At 48.7% G+C, this 17,688-nt stretch overlaps 2 protein-coding genes across 3 annotated transcripts in view; one reads left to right on the forward strand and one right to left on the reverse strand.

The window, feature by feature from the left end:
* The window catches only part of si:ch211-196f2.6 (immunoglobulin domain-containing protein), a 7,389-nt gene extending 6,593 nt beyond the window's left edge, over positions 1-796 (reverse strand). The window contains exon 1 of one of the 2 annotated variants that reach the window (XM_041237435.1): positions 1-796. This exon is cut by the window's left edge and continues 235 nt beyond it. The gene's annotated coding sequence lies outside the window, so the exon portion shown is untranslated. The other variant, XM_041237436.1, reaches the window with a different exon arrangement.
* Positions 797-3,816: 3,020 nt separating this feature from the next.
* On the forward strand, positions 3,817-16,280 carry nat16 (N-acetyltransferase 16). Its single transcript, XM_041237373.1, has 5 exons — positions 3,817-4,100; positions 10,396-10,633; positions 14,575-14,874; positions 15,387-15,446; positions 15,499-16,280. The coding sequence occupies exons 2-5, from the start codon at positions 10,409-10,411 to the stop codon at positions 16,009-16,011; spliced, it is 1,098 nt and encodes a 365-aa protein (XP_041093307.1). The 5' UTR covers positions 3,817-4,100; positions 10,396-10,408; the 3' UTR covers positions 16,012-16,280.
* Positions 16,281-17,688: the final 1,408 nt, after the last annotated feature.

Below are 17,688 nucleotides of genomic sequence, written 5' to 3' on the forward strand. Positions count from 1 at the left end.
GGACAGTTGAAGAATAAGAACGCGTTTTTCAAAGGAAGTTGCGCACACCTCTCTCATGGTATTCGCGAGCTCTCTTCAAACCCGCGGTCTTCCTTCCTGTTCTGAGACTCACAGGAAGCCGCGGTTTCCAGCTGCCCTTTACCGAGAGAAACTGAAAGACAGTCACGGCTACAAGAAAGGGGAACGCTTTCCAAATTCCTCTGATTACGTGTATTTAATGAGTTACTTCATCAATGCAGCTTTATTTCATGACAGTGTTGTTTTGCACAGTTACAGTTAACTGTTCTGATTCGAATGTGTCCTTCCAGAGACCGTGCAGGAAGATGTACCTGTCATTACATTGTAACTATGCATAATAATCACACTAACCCTGACCGTAATTAATGCAACCAGCTCCGAGACAACACTGACTTCCTCTCCGCTCCAGCTACGCTTAAACGACCAACCGGGCAGTTTAAAAAGCTTCCAAGTGCCTCTGTTGGAACCACGCCCCCGTCCCTCCTGACGGCTTTATCTTACAGAGACTAGGGTGTGTGAGCTATGCATCAGTCGCAGAGTCACTCACAACAACGTCTCACCCCAAAGACACAGCACAAGAAGGTTCAGTGTCTCTCTTGGGATCACAGTGATTCAGCCCGGATTTGAATCGGGGCTCTCTTGGTTGTAAGTCCGTTTCTTTAACCACACAGCCTCTATTCTAATGGGAAATTGCACAAATGTTCCCTTGAACCCAGGTCCCAACTTCCCAGCTCCTTTTCATCTTCGCTACATGCGTTTTTTTTTATCACGCTCCTCCCTCCCTGCTTCTCCTCTCCTCTCTGGCTCTCCTCTCCTCTCTCTTCACCACCTCTCTGCCTCTCCTCTCTTCTCCTCTCATCTCTGCCTCTCCTCTCTCCTCTCCTCTCACCTCTCCTCTCCTCTCCTCTCTTCTCCTCTCTCTCCTCTCTCTTCTCCTCTCCCCTTCCTCTTTTTCTAATCTTATCTCGAGTTGGATGGATTGCCGCCTCTCTTGCCAGTGAAGCGTGAGAAAATCAAACTGACGCGGCTTTCCCACGAAAAAAAAAATTAGGTAAGTCTTATTTAAAATAATAATAATAATAATAATAATAATAATAATAATAATAATAATATCAACTCCCTTGTTATCTCCCCAGTTGACTTCTTGACAATGACACATTGTTACTTTGTGTTTTTTTTTTTTTTTTTTAATTAATCAAAGCAAAAATGAGTGCCGACTCGCATCATTACGCAATCCGTGTAGCCCCTCTGCTTACTGCAGCTTTTTGCAGTATACTTGTGTGTGCGTGTCTGTGTGTGCGTGTCTGTGCGTGTGTGTTTCTATGCCTGTGTCAGGTCAATAATTAAAAAGCGGAATAACTGCTGTGCTTTCCCTGGCTCATCCAGGCGGCGTTGTCCAAAATCAGTCACCGTTTCTGCACAGAAGCGCGTTGCCAACGCCGGAATTTTCCACAGACCTGAGAGCGAATTAAACCGCTGAACTGGAAACCGAAATGGGGCCGCACTACCCAAACAGAACGCTAGATGTCGCTGTTTCCCGTGTACAGTACAGCTGCCGCAAGAAGTAACCAAGTGCGAGTTCACGTAACCTTATAGCGAAAGTACAACCTGTACAGCAAAATGACCGGCATAATGACGTCATATATATTCCCAAAGTGCTTTTCTATTAGGACAGTCAGGTAGTTCGACGTGTTCCAGTAACCAGCACTGTGCAATCTCACACCGGCGATGAAGCTCAATGCGTTGGTAACTGAACCGCTTTGTCATCGCAGGGGGGAGGGAAAAACAAAATAAAAATAAATAAACACTGAGAAATGGACCAATTTCAGACTGGGTTTATCTTAATTTATATCGTCATAAAAGCGTATGAAAGGCTGTCATAGGAAAATGAACAGAAACATTCAAACTGACCTTTCGCAGCGAGTACAACCCGTGTAAGCTATCAGAACACTAGAGGGCTGCAATTCTAATAACAGATCGAGGACCCAAGTTAAACAACAAAAAAAACACAAGAAAAGCAAAACAAAAAAAAAACTAACAAAAAAAAAACACATTCCACGTAATGACAAAATAGCTCAATCGAGGACCACGGCGCGCAAGGGGTAAGACGGCTCGATCATTTCTGCTGACGCCTCGTGAAAGGTTAATTGAATTTAAAGGTGAGTTATAATTGCTCATAGCTCCCGTGTCCGCTGCTATTACATCGTGCCCCGTCCCCGTGGAAACAGTGCATACTATGGGCACCAGTGATACGTATGTACCCTGTATATATATCTATATATATATATATATATATATATTATATATATATATATATATATATATATATATATATATATATATATATATATTTGACCATGCAGCGGCGACCGTGGTTCGTCAACAGTGTTGTTCGATTGCCTTTAAGAATCATTGATCAGTGCGTTTTAAATCAATTTATTCGTTAAGTGTTGATAAGCATTGTAAAGCGCACAGAGGTCTGGCAAAGCAGTGCTGGCAGTAACACTCCTTCACACAGTGAAGGTTTTGCGATCAGCTTGATCAGCCCCAGCGTGTCTTGGTAACGCGCTCAGGAGCGGGTCTTATTATTAAACTCGTAGTGAAACCGGGAATGGATCACACTGCTACGCGACGGGAGTCTCGTTTCTACCAGAAGGCCGAAATACGGCAAACTGTGGCAAAAGCACCGGGCATGTTGGAAACGCTGTTGCATCGCTCTGCGTGTTGACTGCTGTGACCTTATGTAAGGGTCAGCGGGCACTAATTGAATGGACTTCAGCTCTCTGGAAAAGCACACACGGGAGTCCGACTCAGTTATAGAGTTATAGCCCCTCACGTGCCATTAGCGCCTGCGGACAGCAGATCAAAGAGCCCGCTTAGAAAAACACGACTTCCGCTTAGTGACTGAACCCTAATGAACGGAACGCGCGCACGTGTGTGTGTCAGTGTGTGTGTGTGTGTGTGTGTGTGTGTGTGTGTGTGTGTGTGTGTGCTTTATAATGCTTCCATATGCTTTACCAGACCTTTCTGTGCTTTGCAATGCTTCCCTATGCTTCACCACACCTCTCTGTGCTTTACAATGCTTCCCTATGCTTTACCAGACCTCTCTGTGCTTTACAATGCTTCCCTGTGCTTTACCAGACCTCTCTGTGCTTTACAATGCTTCCCTATGCTTTACCAGACCTCTCTGTGCTTTACAATGCTTCCCTATGCTTTACCAGACCTCTCTGTGCTTTACAATGCTTCCCTATGCTTTACCACACCTCTCTGTGCTTTACAATGCTTCCCTGTGCTTTACCATACCTCTCTGTGCTTTATTGCACTTTCCTGTGCTTTTACTGTAGGGAAACTTTTATAAGGACAAATTTACGTTTTGCTATTCAACTCTATAAAATGTTTGGAAAGCGTGCATGGGGGGCCCCTAAATAAGACTCAGTGTTGTATTGTTCATAAATATGGCGAATATCACGTGACGCTAATCTGTGTGAGATCGCTCGCAGTGAGTTCCACGGAGCCCGATTACACTAATCTGGGACCGCCTGACGTCCCAAGCATCGTTACTGTGCAGGATTCTAAAATATAGGGCACTCGGGGTCAGAGAAAGGAAGACATACATATATATATATATATGTATATGTGTGTGTATGTGATATATATATATATCTATATATATATATATACCTATATATGATATATTATATATATTATGCCCCGTGCCCCGTGCTGTGTCGCTCGCCCGCACCTGTTATACACGCCAGTCAGAACGCACCAGCGCAGGTGAGCAGTCGCCTGACTCCTGGCGCCCCTGTCTCGGTTTGAACCTCGCGCTCCTCTCCTCTCCTGCATAGCCAATGTTCGGGTCTGTTCGCCTTTTAAGGACGACCCTGGCTGTCGGTGGGAGGGGCTCGCGTGGTTGCTTATATTGGGGGCTGATTGTCGCCTGGTTACAGTGAAGAGAGCCGGCATTTTCACCACGGCAGCCGTCCAACCAACAGCTCGGCAGTATCGGATACAGAGACCAAGCAAGAGCGAGCAAGCGAACAGCCAGCCAGCCAGCCAGCCAGCCACTGCACCCAGTGAAGGTAAAATAAATACCATTGTCATTAACAATACACCATCTTAGCACCGTCATTAGCAGCAACCCCATTCGTTTCATTGGAGAGGAGAGTAACGTCTACCAGTAAACGCCACCATGTATATATTTATAATTATTATTATTATTATTTTATTATTATTATGATTATTATTATTAGTTTATTATCTTATATTATCGTATTGAAACATTATATTTATGAGCCGGTGTTGTTACTCCCCCCCCCCCCCCCCCAACACACACACCCCCACACCACCTGTCACTCACTACACACCCACTCCCACACACACACACACAACACACACACACACAACACACAAAAACGGTATCTGGCCATTTTGTTTGGGCCAAAAACCAGACCGGGTTCTATATTAGAAGAGAGAGGGGAGAGGAGAGAGGAGAGAGAGGGAGAGGGAGAGGAAAGAGGAGAGAAGAGAGGAGAGGAGAGAGGAGAAAGCAGAGGAGAGCGCTCCACCCCTCTAGATAGCGAAACTGCCTCATAAGGGTAGGAACGTCTCTGTCAAAACAATTACATAGAGATCTGATGTGTTACAATAACAACGTAATATTACGATTACACACCTGTCTTTGGACGCGTATTGAGTTATATGTCGACATATGTATACCCCCCCCCTTACCTTTTGGGGGGGGATTTTCCTCCTAAGCCTAATCTAGGATTAATAAATTAAATACATACGTGTTTTTTATATAGGAATATTTAGACTGGCACAAATCGACCTTTAATAATCTGAGAATAGTAGCAAACACAGTACACAACATGTTTGTGTTTGTGTGTGTGTGTGTGTGTCAATGCGCTGCCGGTTTGACGGCTCGCTTGTAACCCTATTTACCGACAAGGCTCTTGGGTCCCCTTATGTCCGTCTAGAATCCTGCGGGCTGCTCAGATATGCCTGGTCCCTGTCAAGCTTCTCTCTCTCCTCTCCTCTCTCTCTCTCTCCCTCTCTTCTCTCTCTCTCTCTCTTCTCTCTCTCTTTCTCTCTTCGAGAATGAAGAGAGAAGAAACAATTTTGAAATACCGTACGGGACCATGCTGTAGGGACACTCCCTCTCTGAGAGAAGGGGAGAGGGAGGGAGAGAGAGGGGGAGAATAACGGGGCAGCTGTCTGGTTGTATAACCCCCACCCCCCTCCTCCTCCTCCTCCACTCGCCTTCAGCACTCATTCTTTGTTCGGCTTCAACTAGAGCAATCGAACCATACAAAAACCCTATTAACGCATGCGGGGTCTTGGGTCGAAACACACGCCGCTGTCCTGTCTGTCTGTCCGTCTCTCTCTCTTTCTGTGCGTCTGTCTACATCTCCTCCGTCCCTGGGATAAATACAAACTGAACCCGATTCCATCATGGAATTCCCCCCCCCCCCCCCCCCATCAACCTTCCATACTTCGACATTCCACATGGAACTCTATTGATACAGAACCCACGCAATCTATATGGAACCTTAACAAACGTTCCCGGATGCCACACGGTTCTAGAAATCGGAAAACTGCCTCGATTTCTTTCTTAATGGAAATTAACCAATTCTTTTAAAAAATAAAATTATTGAACTAGCTCTCACTTACAACGGCAGTGTTACTGATATAACGACAGCAAGACTCGGCGTAAGAATGCTTAATCAATTGACAGGTTTAATGCCCTGAGATGAAATTAGTTTATGTATATTATTATTATTATTATTATTATTTATTATTATTTAATTTTATCCAGCAATAGTATCTGATCGATCCGCACAATGACTGATCCAGCCCTACTTTGAGACTGAGATGCTGAACTGACTAGAGGGGGGCTGAACTGACTTTTTACATCAATCACAGACGACTTGCCGCTGCTGCTGCTGCTGCAGAGTCTCTTCCAATAGGACCTCGCTTGTTTTACATCTGAAGGACGGAGCACAAGGAGGTGAAGTGACTCGCTCAGGGTCCCTCACAGCGAGTCAGTGGCTGAGCTGGGATTTGAACTGGGAGCCTCCTGGTAACAAACAAGCCCCTTTCTATATATGCAGGTTCAAACCGCGCCGTGTGAAGTGATTGTGGATTTCAGAGTCCTGTGATGCGTCACGCCTCTTCGCTGCGGCGATCACTCGTTGACAGGACCCGTTTCCAAAGTCAAGCAGAGGCGGGGTGACTCGTGTATATTTATCATCGCTCTCAACCCTCTCCCCTCGGAACACACGTGGACACGGGGAGAGAGGCGCCGCGGCTGTGCAGAGCATTCAGGCGGAACGGTGCTGTGGAAATGCGCCTTATTAATTAATCTGCGTCCATGGTATAATCTCAATTGATCTAGAGGGCTAGCGGCGTGTTGCTCATGTGCACGATACGCGTCTTGTTAAGGAGTCTGCTAACCTTCGCTGGCAATGTATCATGTGCACGATACGCGTTATTGCTTAAGAGTCGGCAAACCTCGCGATTTTAATATAATAATAATAATAATAATAATAATAATAAAATACCAAACACCAATAATAATATGTTATTATTCACATCTTTATGACCAATCTGACAATCTGTTTTCCGACCAGTCACCGTAAATTTTTTTTTCATTTTAAACGTGAATCGATCGGATGGGGTGGAATGGAATGTGACGGGGGAGGGGGAGGGGCCTGTCTGCATTCTGATTTGGAGCCCGAGACTTTTTTTTTTGTTTTTTTTAATTACTGCGTCATTTTTCATTCTTCCTAATTTAATTTTCTGATACCTTTTGCAAAATGGGGACACGACCGTCAAAGCTATAAAATATGAAATATTAATACTTATAATAAATTATATATATGACAACAACTTGTAATGCTTTTAGTATTTATGAGAGAGGAAGTGTGTGTGTGTGTGTGCCTCTGTGTGTCTCTATATATCACTGTTCTTATCGACTGTGCCATTGTAAATGTACATTCCAAGCCACCTCGGTGTCGCCGAGTTTGTGATTAATCACATTTTTAATACCACCCACCAAAACCAGAGCCGAGGAAGTAGGGCTATAGCGCCCCTCCGCCCCGCATTAACCCACTCAAACACAGGGTGCCGCTCCGCCAGCGACGCTTTGCGTGCGAGAGGTGACTGAGGTGTCACGGGCGTTGGACGTCTGAGCGTTGTGTTTCGAAACCATCGAGCAACACAAGACTCGCAAACTGAGCGAGCCGGTGGTCGTTCAGGGATAATGAACCCTTACTTGCCCGTGACGCCTTATTTTATTTATTTATTTATTTATTGATGGATCTGTTTGCATGTGCAGTGGAAAAGCCAGGCGCGTTGTTATGTGCAGATCTGTATAGAAAGCTGCCGAGCCACGTGTCATCTCGAGATTATTCGCACGCTGATGGGGCGACCTTGTTTTCCCTTGGTTACGTCATGCAAAATTGGAGCATCGCTGCGTAATTCGTTCCTCTTTCAAAACGATTTTTTTATTTTTAAATTCTGCCCTGGTTTTCTAAAATAAGACGGCAGCTCTTAATATAGAAGGAGAGTGAAATGAAGGGAGAGGGAGAGAGAGGGAGAGAGGTAGAGTTGACGGATGGATGGAGTTCTGATTAACTCATACAATGTCATCCTTGTTCTGCGCTGAAAACAACAGATGGAACTCGAAACACAACAGAGATAAAACAAGAGCCTAAAAACAAGCAGAGAAAAATACGCTGAGAGGAGGTAGCGTAGGTAGGTTGAGAGGGAACAAGACGAGAGGACTTTTGTGTCTACCTTGAGCTTTGTGTTTGTCTCTATTTTTTTTCAGTTCGTCTCTTTTTCTCTCCTTCAATCCATCCTCAACTCTATCTCTTCTCTCTTCCTCTTCCTCTCTCTTCTTCCCCATCTCCTATCCTCTTCCCGCTCCCCTCTCCTCCTCTCCTTTCTAAAGAGACTCTCCTATCTCACGTCAGACTCCTCCACCCCTCTAGCCATTCTGAAACCCTCGTTCCTCGTCATCACTCTTCAGATGAGATGGAGGTATCCACTACCAATTTACGAGGACAGTAACCCCTACCCGAAGAGGCGACTTTGAACCCCGTTTGCTCGGATGACGACAAAAGACTATTTTTAAAATCCATTCTCTCACCTCTTATTAGCTTTATTAACAGTGTCACTGGCCCCTCCCTTTAAAGGAGCACTGCTGTTTAAAGGGTCTTGCAGTGTTTCTAAGCTTGGCAATGCTGGCTGAGTGGTGTTTTTTGGGTGAGCTAGTTTAACATTGCGCAGCTCTGTATAATAAACACACTCCATCAGATTCAACACAGGACCCTTCAGTGTCATTCCTGAAGAGGGAAGGGAGTACTCAGGATCGCTCTGCATCCTGCAGAGAACCTCCTGGAGACATTCCAGGAATCTGGAATTCCACAGAAATTAACGATCTGCATCCGGGACAAGACAAATAGTTACTCGAAGCGACAGCCTAAACTTACACAGAGATGAAATGGGTCCATATTAATCTAATTTAACACATTAGAGCTCCTTTAATATCTCTCCCCTCTCTCTCTCTCCCTCTCCCTCTCTCTCTCTCTCTCTCTCGCTCTCGCTCTCTCTCAGCTGTTTGGATATTCCTGTTTAAACCCATTTAGGGTCATAGGTCAGGGGTCGGGTTAAAGTTAAGGGGGGGACAGGTTTTCTTGCAGTTGTTCTTGTTTATTTATAGTGCTGGAAAACTATCAAGCAGCCCAGCATTTGGGCTCTAGTTCCTTCATCAATGTTACTGAAACTAAACTGAGTCAAACAGAGCAGCGTTTGGGCTCTAGTGCCTTCATCAGTGTTACTGAAACTAAACTGAGTCAAGCAGAGCAGCGTTTGGGCTCTAGTGCCTTCATCAGTGTTACTGAAACTAAACTGAGTCAAGCAGAGCAGCGTTTGGGCTCTAGTGCCTTCATCAGTGTTACTGAAACTAAACTGAGTCAAGCAGAGCAGCGTTTGGGCTCTAGTGCCTTCATCAGTGTTACTGAAACTAAACTGAGTCAAGCAGACCAGCGTTTGGGCTCTAGTGCCTTCATCAGTGTTACTGAAACTAAACTGAGTCAAGCAGAGCAGCGTTTGGGCTCTAGTGCCTTCATCAGTGTTATTGAAACTAAACTGAGTCAAGCAGACCAGCGTTTGGTCTCTAGTGCCTTCATTAGTGTTACACTCTCTTTCTAACACACACAGTCACACTCTCTCTCTCTCTCTCTCTCTTTCTCTCTCACACTCTTCCAAATATCCAGGCGATTTTTCTAGGACATCCTGTGAAAAGTATTCTGGAGTGCAGTTCTCTAAGAGAGGAGAGTAAATAGAGGGGAGCTCTTTAATGTGATCGGTACATAGACTCCACTTCACCAATGTCTCAACACAATGTCTCTCCTTACTCTCTCTCTCTCTCTCTCTCCCTCTCTCCCTGCTCCTCTCCCCTCCCCCTCTCCTCGGTGATTCTCATGCCTCTCTCTGTGCTGTCGAAGCTCTCAGTTCAAGTGGAGACACCACTGAGAGGAGCACAAAGCAAAACTACTAAAAATAACAGCGAGTTTGAGCCGAACTCAACATCGTAACAGAGCCTTTCCTCTGCAGGGAAGCATTGTGAAGTCAAGTGTTTGGGCTCTAGTGCCTTCATCAGTGTTATTGACTGGATGCACTCTTAGACAGTGGGTTTTTTTGTAAAATGATCGATTTCCATTGGGAAAGCGGGGGTCAAACTCAAAAGGCGAGAGAGTTGTTGGCTCAGCTTCGAGTGGGGTAAGGTAACCATTGTGAACGTTTGACAAAGGAGTGCTTTCGGTACCGTTTCAACTCGGCAGTATTGGGTACCTTCGAGTATAGGAAACGGGGGAAAGGAGGGGGGGTCTCAACTCTTCATTGAGTTCCCAGGACCCTCGGATTGACAGACAGATGGTCTCAGTCGGACAGCGTGTCACCCATGGCCAGGAAACCATTGGGAACCCATTGGCATCTAACTCATTCCATGCCCCCCCCCCCCCCCCCCCCCCTTCTTGTTCTCTGGTCCTGTCCTGGTCTGTCAGGATGCAGTCTACTCTCTACAGCGTGTGTTTTATAAATATCTAATCGTCCATTGTCCGGGCTGGCTGTCCTTTGACCTCTTTGGCACAAGGAGAGGGTGTGTTGGCTCACTCCTGGGGTCCTAATCTCTGCAAGGCATTGTGCAGGGGACCCTTCTAATGCAGTGTGACCCCGAATAACACAGATTAGAATTAAGAGCTTTCTGCACAGAGCCGTTTCAATTCAGGAAGTATTCTGGTCGAAGTATTCTCTCTAACCCCGCCTCCCCTCTCTAACCCTGCCTCCTCCCTCTCTTTCTCTCCTCAGCACCGTTGCCGGAATGAAGATCGAGAACGCCCTTGCGCTGCCCTGCCCCGCCCAGCAGGAGACGGCAGAGTCTCAGTCCGGGCTGGAGTTCACCATGGCGACAGAGGAGGACTTCGCTGACATCATGAGCATGAGCAAGGACATCTACGGGGGGCTGGACTACCTGCCCACCCGTTACCAGTCCTGGATGCAGGAGGAATACCGACACGTCGTACTGGCACGCAAGCAGGGCAAAGTGGTATGGGAGCAGAGCAGGGAATAGAGACTAGAGACCAGAGCACACCTATATAACATAATACAGAGACTGGCATGTCAAACTGGCACGCAAGCAGGGCAAAGTGGTACAGATTAGAGGCTAGAGGCTAGAGGCTAGAGACTAGAGACTAGAGACTAGAGACTAGAGACTAGAGGCTAGAGGACTAAAGACTATAGACTAGAGACTAGAGACTAGAGAACACCATATATAACATAACACAGACTGGCACGCCATACTGGCCAGCAAGCAAGGCAAAGTGGTACAGACTAGAGACTACAGACTAGAGGCTAGATGCTAGAGACTAGACACTACAGACTAGAGACTACAGAAGAGGCTAGAGGCTGGATGCTAGATGCTAGATGCTAGAGACTAGAGACTAGAGACTAGAGCACACCGTATTTAACATTGCACAGAGACTGGCACGCCTCACTGGCCCGCCTTACTGGCCCGCAAGAAGCACTCAGCACTCAGCACTCAGAAAGTGGTACGGCAGCATAGCGCAGAGAGCAGAGACTGTAGCTCCCCACAGAGCAAGTGGTGTCACTCTGTCGCTCATTGGAAGACCATGTAAAGGGATTTTAGCCATAACCCCCTTACCTCTCTGGATTGTTCTGGATTTGTTTTCCATAGGGAATGATACAACCCTTTGTTTCTGTGGAGTTTCACATTGGAATTGTCGCAGCAGACTCTGGCTAAGTAACGAGAGAGAGAGAGAGAGAGAGAGAGAGAGAGAGAGAGAGAGAGGAGAGCAGGGTTTTTGGAGATGAAGGGAGATCTCCTGGTTTCCATCCGCCGCCGATGAGCATTCATTTTGTCATGAATCGATGGTTTCCATGTCGCCGATTGTTGAACAAAAAAAAAATGAAATAATTAAACAAAGCAAAGAGAATAATTGTGTGTTTTGTGTTTTTGAGCCTCCAGTAAAGCACCTGGGCTTCCTGGTCAGAAAGAAGTGATGTGTGTTCTGTGGTCTGTGAGCCAGGCAGGGAGGAGGGAGTAGCCACTCGTGACAGGGGCGCGGTAGAGGAGACGGGCAGAGAGCGCGGACGCACGAAGAGACGAGCGCCGGGGGGAGACGGGGAGGGAGAGGATGAGGAGGCTGAGCAGAGCCAGGAGCGATACGGTAACAGGGGGGAGGGAGGAGAGAGACGGATAGAGGAGAGTAGCGTGGGTCTCGGAGGATGAGGAGCGGACGAGGGAGAGAGGAAGAGGGCTCGAGCAGGAGGCGAGTAGCGTAATGAGGCGGGAGAGAATTAGAGTGAAGAGGTCGATGGATTGCTAGGGGAGAGGGATGTGAGGAGAGAGAGGAGGGCCAGGAGGGGACGGGAGAGAGAGGTAGAGTAGGAGATGGCCGAGAGGGTGGGATGAAGAGAGCGAGCGGAGGACAAAGAGAGGAGAGAGAGGAGGAGGAGAGGAGAGAGAGGAGAGAGAGAGAGGAGAGGGGGAGAGAGGGAGAGTAGAGAGAGAGAGAGAGGGGGGGATAGCGAGCGAGGAGATGCCGAGAGAGAATGGCGGAGCGCGGAGAGAAGCGCGTGGAGTGAGGGCGAGGAGAGGCAGAGAGAGCGTGAAGCGCAGTGAGCGTGCGAGAGAGAGGAGAAGGAGGAGAGGCGGAGCGGGAGGAGGAGAGAGGCTAGGAGGAAGGAGAGTGGAGGGTGAGCGGAGGAGCGAGAGAGCGGAGCGGTAGGCGCCGGGGGGAAGAGGAGAGGAGGAGAGAGGAGAGAGAGAGAGGAGAGGAGAGAGGAGGGGAGAGGAGAGGAGAGACCGGGGAGGAGGGTAGAAGGAGCGACGGGAGAGAGATGAGGCGAGCGTGCGAGGAGATAGAGAGACGGGGAGGCGAGGGAGAGGAAGGTTGAGAGAAGAGGGACAGAGGATTAGGGGCAGAGAGGACGAGAGTCAGAGTCGAGCGAAAGGCGACAGCGGGGAGAGGGTTGGAGACCGAGGCAGAGAGACAGGGGAGAGCGAGCCCTCTAGAGAGAGAGGACTCCCATAAGGGGAGCTCCTCTCTGAGGGAGAGACAGGGGGACAGAGAGAGAGGAGAGAGGTGCGAGAGGGAGAGCGAGGGAGAGACGAGAGAGTACAGGGGAGGGACGGGTTCGAGAGAGAGAGGGAGAGACAGGACGGAGATGAGAGAGAGAGAGGGAGAGGAGAGAGGAGAGAGAGAGACAGCATAGAGAGGAGAGAGAGGGGAGAGAGAGAGATGGAGGAGAGGGATTGTATCCTCTCTCTCCCTCCTCTGAGAGGAGTCGAGAGAGCGATGCGCGGGAGACGGTCCGGGGGCGCGCCCGGGGGAGCGGAGAGGATTTGTAGGGGAGAGGGTAGAGAGAGGAGGAGAGAGAGGACGAGCGGGAGAGAGAGAGGAGAGTGAGAGCGACGCTGAGGGCGAGCATAGGAGGAGGAGAAGAGAGGAGAGGGGTAAGAGAAGAAGGAGAGCCTCGCGAGATAGATAGGCGAGGCGAGAGGAGAGAGGAGAGAAGACTGAGCCGGAGAGAGAGGAGTCCCGAGGGGAGAGAAGAGGAGCGCGGAGGGGACAGATAGATAGAGGACTCGAGGAGAGAGGGAGAGGAGAGGGCGATAGAGTAGAGGACATCGTTGGAGCGAGAGCATGAGAGAGGGTTGGAGAGAGAAAGGAGGTCGGCCTGGAGAGAGAGGAGAGAGGTGAAGAGGACTGAGAGCGAGAGGAGGCGATTGTAGATACGACCCGACGGGTGGAGAGAGAGGAGTGGGTGGAGAGAGAGGAGAGAGGGAGAGGAGATAGAGAGAGGAGCGATTGTAGAGACTGCATAGAGGGTGGAGAGAGAGGAGTGGGTGGAGAGAGAGGAGAGAGGGAGAGGAGATAGAGAGAGGAGCGATTGTAGAGACAGCATAGAGAGGGTGGAGAGAGAGGAGTGGGTGGAGAGAGAGGAGAGAGGGAGAGGAGATAGAGAGAGGAGCGATTGTAGAGACAGCATAGAGGGTGGAGAGAGAGGAGTGGGTGGAGAGAGAGGAGAGAGGGAGAGGAGAGGAGAGAGAGGAGCGATTGTAGAGACAGCATAGAGAGGGTGGAGAGAGAGGAGAGAGGAGAGTGGAGAGAGAGGAGAGAGGGAGAGGAGATAGAGAGAGGAGAGATTGTAGAGACTGCAGAGAGAGGGTGGATTCCTCTCTGAGAGAGGAGTGCTTGGAGAGTGCTAGAGCCCGAGAGAGGTCTGCTTCTTGAGAGAGGACCCACTAATCCCTCCCCCCTCCCCCTCTGATCTCCTCTCGCTCTGCAGGGTCCGGGAGAGGAGAGCCAGGTGATGAGGGGTCTCTTCCAGAGGGGGTGTGTGTGTGAGTGGGACCGCCCCCCCCCCCTCCAATGGAGAAGAAGATCTGAAGGGACAGCCAAGGAGGAGAGATGGTGAAGTTTTCCCCTGATCCTCTCTGATTTCAGCTTGCGTGGGACGGTGCTACAGTGAGAGAAGAGATAGAGAGAGGAGAGAGAGAGAGGGAGGATAGAGAGAGAAGAGACCAGCATCACAACTTAATCCTCAGAACTGCTTCTATGATCACTTCCCCTTAAAGCTGGGAGTGGGGAGCTCCGGGAGGGAGGAGGAGAAGCCAGGGAAGAGGGGGTCTCTTCCAGAGGGGGACGTGTTGTGGTGAGGTCCGCGAGAGTACCGATAGAGAGAGGAGGAAAGTAGAGGGAGAGGGAGGAGAGAGGAGAGAGAGAGAGAGAGAGGAGAGAGCATCACAATAACCCAAACTCTCTAAAACACTCCCCCTTTCCTCCTTAGCGCTCCGGAGAGAAGGCAAAGAGGGATCCACGTGAAGACTAACTCCTCCGTGTGTGTCTGTCTGTGTAGGACTGAGCCGGGAGGAGCGGAGGAGGGAGGAGGAGGAGGAGGAGGAGGGAAGCTCACCCCCAATGCTCCCCTGTCACTTGTTTCAAAGTGTCCCTCTCCTTGCAGATAGCCCTCGAATCGGTGTGCGTTATTGACGAGGGAGAGACGGTACTGGTGGAGGGGCTCCGAGTCGCCCCCTCCGAGAGGGGGAAGGGCGTGGCCGGGGTCCTGCTCAAGTTCTGCTCCCAGTTCATCAAGGCCCGGTACCCCGAGGTCAAGGTGACCCGGCTGACCCGGGACGACAAGCTGGGGCCCAAAGACTTCCAGAAGTACCGGCTCATCACCAAGCAGGTGCCTGAGAGCATAGAAACAAATACATGCATAGACACATACACACATACATACATACACACACATACACAATGGGTGTTTAGTATGTATGCGGTGTAGCTTGGTGCATTGAGTATAGAAAACAAAGTCACTATCCAGTTTCTCATCAACCACAACATACATACAACATACACATACATACGACAGTGGTACATTGTATGACATACATGGAACCCCTTACATGACAAGTGAACTACATCACTACGTCGCTGTGCCTGAGAACTGATAGAAATTAGAATATGCAGGGAGGGGTTTCATAAGACATCCATGTACATACAAGGAGCTAAATAACAATGCAATACATGAAACTGGCCTGACCACTACATATTAAATCTGGTCTAATATTATTCGTATTTAGTTCCGGAGGAGAGGGATCACTGTATATCAAGAGCTCCCAGAGAAGTTGATGTAACCCGCCCATCCCCCATCCCATAGCCTGGCCTACTCGGGGGACCCGAGGGGATCTCTTTACCCCGTATATCTTCCAATAAGGGGATTTCCCCCTCCCCTCTCTCTCCCCTGCTTTTACTTCTCCTCCCCTCTCTTAGGCTATTTATGCTGGGCGTGTCCGAGCGGAGGACCTGCAGCCCCGCCTCATGCAGCTGCTGGCAAGGGCTCCCCTGGACTCTGAGTCCGGGCTGACGCCCCCGCCTGCCGTAGATTCGTAGCACTTTTTTTACTTTACCACTATCAAGCACCTGCTCATTCTGGCATGTACCGCTGCTTGAGCCCGGGGAGGCGCGCCGCCTCTTCCTGAGCCAGGGCGTGGTCGGGGGGGTGCTGCCGAACCGCACCATCCTGCAGGACTGGCAGCCCTTCAAGCCGCTGCCCAGCAACCTGGACATCCTGCTGAAGAAGGACGTGGACTGGATGGTGGACAGCGCCAAGCAGCCCCGTGTGGCCAGCCTGTGCACCTTCCCCTTCCCCGTGCCCATCGGGGATGACTGCTTCTACCTCAACATCGATGTCTTCGGCAAGGAGCTGGGGCCCGCGCGCAGGCAGGTCCTGGCTCACCTCCGCAGGCACACCGAGGGCCTCAGGGGCCATGTCATGTGCCAGGTGTTTCTGGAGCCCGCCCTCTGGGAGCCCGTGGCCGATCTGTTCAAGCAGGAGCTGGAGGTGGAGCGAGTGAAGGAATACACAGAGCAGTGCGTGGTGGAGGCCGATCTGTGAGGAGGAAAGAAAGGAAGCCCTTAGAGAAGTTTTCTGCAGAGTTAACGAAGCACAGCAAGAGAGCAGGGTGGGTCAGCGTCGGGGGGGGGGTCTTGAGACATACACCACCACCCCCCCCCCCCCTGCCTGGCTACCCCCTCTGTGGTTATACTCTGCATTAGCCATGGTCTACCGTGTTTAACCTGTTTCACAGTGTTTATTCCTATTCCTTACATTCCTAGTAAATGCATAGCAGAGTGAGAGGACGGTGAAGCTTATTCTACAACCACGGAAAAATAAAGGGGTACGGGTCAAACTATGGTAAAGCCATGGTAAACTATGGTAAATGCACAGTATGCAGGGCAAAATTAGCAAAAAGACTGCGGTAAACCTTTATAAGGGCAAGATGAGAGGGTGCTGTACTATTAATAATACAAATAATAAAAGAGTAAACGACAATAGACATAATAATAAGCAATAATAAAATTAAATAAACAGATTCATGTAATATATATATATATATAAATTAAAAACGCAAAAGGTTCGCTCTCTTTCTCTGGTGGAGTTTGCTCTGTTTTAAAAGCGTTGGAGGAATATTTTTGGTCCCATCCGTTTTTATCCAACTTCCGCATTTTATATCTAGAGATATGACTTTGTATCTAGATATATGACCTTTTCTTTATAAAGAGCAGCAGCTTATGATTAATCCTGTTTCAATACAATTCAATTCACATTTCTATAGCGCCTTTCGTCACACACACACTGAGACACACAAACACACGAAACATTTGATATTACACACAACACCACATAAAAACCAGACAGGACAAACCACACATAAAAGAGCAGTACAACCATACTTCTCTCACAATGACAATTCATATCTCACACTGGAATAAGAGCCTATTCTGTCAACAAACACACACACTGAGGACACAGACACACACACACACACACACACACTGAGACAGACACACACACACACACACACACACACACACACAGACACACACACACACACACACACACACACACACACACAGACACACACACCCACACACACACAAACACAGAAACACACACACACACATACTCACAGACACACATGAGACACAGACACAGTGTAACTCACACTGGTCATGCTGTGGGTGGTGTGTGTCACACCCACACAGAGGACAAACACACACACACACACACCACACACGGAACTCTGACACAGTGTGTTGTATGAGTGTGAGTGTAACTATGTCTGTGTGTTTGTCATGTTGAGACAGTGTCACATTTGTGTGTGTGTCCCACACACACACACACACACAACACACACACACACACACACACACACACTGAGACACAGACACACACATACTCACGCTCACAGTGTATTGAGACAGAAAACACACACCACACACACACCACACAGAGTACAAAACACACAGGTGCGTGTTTACACACATCACTGAGACAGTGGACACACACATACTCACCACTACATGAGACAGCCACACACAATGTCACACAGTGTGGTGTTGTGTCTATCACGTGACAAACACAAACACACACACTCACACACACACTGACACAAACACACACACACACACACACAAACACACTGAAACACACAACACACACACAAACACACACACACTGACACTGACACAGACACTGACACACACACACACTGAGACACACACAAACTCA

Source organism: Polyodon spathula, chromosome 44, assembly GCF_017654505.1.
Source record: "Polyodon spathula isolate WHYD16114869_AA chromosome 44, ASM1765450v1, whole genome shotgun sequence".
Lineage (NCBI taxonomy): Eukaryota > Metazoa > Chordata > Actinopteri > Acipenseriformes > Polyodontidae > Polyodon > Polyodon spathula.

Excerpts from the sequence above, each read along its gene's own strand:
- nat16 (XM_041237373.1), top strand. The coding sequence starts at position 10,409 with ATGAAGATCGAGAACGCCCTTGCGCTGCCCTGCCCCGCCCAGCAGGAG. Across the intron at positions 10,634-14,574 it reads CACGCAAGCAGGGCAAAGTG|ATAGCCCTCGAATCGGTGTG; the intron begins GTATGGGAGCAG and ends CTCTCCTTGCAG. Across the intron at positions 15,447-15,498 it reads CCCGCCTCATGCAGCTGCTG|ATTCGTAGCACTTTTTTTAC; the intron begins GCAAGGGCTCCC and ends CGCCTGCCGTAG.